The 2396-nt window shown below is 54.6% G+C and overlaps 1 protein-coding gene across 1 annotated transcript in view; it reads right to left on the reverse strand.

The window, feature by feature from the left end:
- LOC104385298 (zinc finger protein 391-like) overlaps window positions 1-2396 on the reverse strand; it is a 7813-nt gene that overhangs the window by 376 nt on the left and 5041 nt on the right. Inside the window, exon 3 of the mRNA XM_009993735.1 lies at window positions 141-265. Within this exon, the coding sequence (XP_009992037.1) occupies window positions 141-265 (125 nt within the window). The remainder of the gene's footprint in view (window positions 1-140; window positions 266-2396) is intronic.

The raw sequence follows: 2396 nt of genomic DNA on the forward strand, positions 1-2396 counted from the left end.
TAGGGACGTTCACTCACGTGGACCCAGAGGTGATGGGTGAGGCCTGAGCTGTCCACAAAGCTCTTCCCACACTCAGGTCATCCAAAAGGTCTTTCTCCAGTGTGCAGCTGCAGGTGACAGGTGAGGCCTGAGCTCCAGGCAAAGCTCTTCCCACACTGGGGACACACAAAGGGTTTTTTTCCGGCTTGGATACGTTGGTGACGTATGAAATTGCTGCTGTCATTGAAGCTCTTCCTGCCCCGAGTGCACCTGCAGGGCTTCTCACCTGTGTGGATCCAGAGGTGCTGGGTTAACTGGGAATGACATACAAAGCTCTTCCCACACTCCAGACACCTGAAGGGTCACTCGCCCGTATGGATTCGCTGGTGCTGGGTTAAAGTTGATGGAAAGGGAAAACATTTCCCACATTGGTGGCAGTTGTGGGACATGGCACTGGGGTGAGGGCATCACCTGGGACCAGACACGAGGTGGCTCCAACGGGGCCACACCTGTAGGACCACTCTACCCCCATGGATGGCCCAATGATGGAGATGGGCCGGGTGGATCCTGACCCTTTCCCACATTCCTCACCAATGGCAAGTTCTTCTCCTGGATGGATTCAATGATGCTTCACCAAGGTCGAGCAGTGAGCAAAAGCTCTCCCACCCTCAGGGCACCCAGAGGGGCTTTCACCCAGATGGATCCTGCAGTGGGTCAATAAACTCAATTTTGCCTCAAGCTGTGTCTGTCCTTGGGGCACTTCCAGGGTTTTCACCCAAGTGGATCCACCAGTGGGTCAGGAAAGCCAAAGTGCTGCCAAACCTTTCCTGCACTTGTGGCCGGGGGCACCCCCAGCACCCCCAGATGAGTTTCTGTTGGGGTGAGGGGTCAGTTCTCACAGTTTCACTATTACCTGGGCCCTGTTTTTATTCTGCATGTCCCTTATGTTCTCTTTTAGGTGCGTTTTTCCCAAATATTTCTTTCCCCCCCCCAGTGTTACTTATTTCAATTAACAATTTACATTACAAGGTGGGGGGGAATCCTTCATCCCTGGTTTGGGGGTTGTGGTGGTCACCATCCAGCTCAGTTCAGCCTCAGGGTTTCTGAACTTCTGCTGGACTGTGATTTATTGACATGAAGGGAGGTTCTGCAACCACAGAGATGCAGTAAACACATCAGGAAATCTGCTTCCTCGGGATAAGAAAAGGAGCAGCCCTGCCAGGAGACAGAGAGAGGATCCAATGAGGAACTAGGAGACTCCAGAGCCCAGTGCAACTGTTGGCCCGACAGGCAGGGGAGGGGAGGGAACTCGACATGGGAAGGGTGTCATTGTCGGGGAGGAGGAAGGAGCAGCAGGAACCACCAGGCTGTGAACTGACTCTAAACCCCATCCCCTGTCCCCCTGTGCCACCGGGGGGAAGGAGGGAGAGAAATGGGGAACAAAGTGATTTGACTCCACCACCTCCCTGGGCAGGCTGTTCCAGTGCCTGATCACTCCTTCAGCAAAGAAATTCTTCCTAATCCGATCTAAACCTCCCCTGCCTCAACTTCAAACCACGATCCCACGCCCTTCCTGGAGCCATCCCAGAGCTGCAGCCCAGGGATTAGCCCTTCCCAACAGCCCCAGAAATTGCTGGAGAATATTAAGGAGGGAAAGTGCCACTTTATTTTATTTTGAGGAAGTTCTGCTACAACATCTTCTCTGGCAACGCAGCTGAATAAGAGAAAGCAAAAAGGTGCACAAGGAGATGACAACAAGCTCCAAAGCTGGGCTGGGTGAAGGCAGGGAAAGCTCCATCCATCTATCTCACCCAGCACTGGTCCTGGGACAGGACGTTGGTGCTGTCAGCGTCCAGAGTCAGGAATGCTGCCAGGGCTGGAGAAGAAAGGGTCACCTCATCATTTCCCACCCACTTGAAGCACTATTTTGGCTAAAAGTTACTTTGGTGGATCCCTCCCTTCTCCTCCCTCTCATCCCCATCGTGTTATTCCTGGGAAAAGAGGAAACCCAGCAGCAGGCAGAGCTGCCCCCTCCCAGAATGGGGAAAAAAAAAAACCCATCAACCCACTCGTGCTCCACAGTACCTGGAAATCTATAGAGTGTCTCCCAGAGGAGGAGGGGGGCAGTGCCCTGCAGTCTCTGTCCCGTCGGCAAGGGGGTCGACGACGTTGTGCTCGGAATCCCGCTCGATTCCCATCTGGATGAAAAACGTTCCCCTTAGATCTGGGACTCCAGGTTCCCCCCCTGCTCCCCCTGCACCCCGGGCAATTTGGGGGTGGTGCTGAGCTGGCTGAGCCCAGAAGGTCCCTCTGTCCCACCTCGCAGCTGCCAACCAGTTCCAAGCTGGAGGGCACTGGGGTCGCTCTTGCCCTGATGGCAAGAGGTTGGATGGGGGTGCCAGGGGAGCAGGTCGGGG

The sequence above is a fragment of the Chaetura pelagica genome, unplaced genomic scaffold (genome assembly GCF_000747805.2).
Source record: "Chaetura pelagica isolate M959 unplaced genomic scaffold, ChaPel_1.0 scaffold1233, whole genome shotgun sequence".
In the NCBI taxonomy this organism is placed as follows: domain Eukaryota; kingdom Metazoa; phylum Chordata; class Aves; order Apodiformes; family Apodidae; genus Chaetura; species Chaetura pelagica.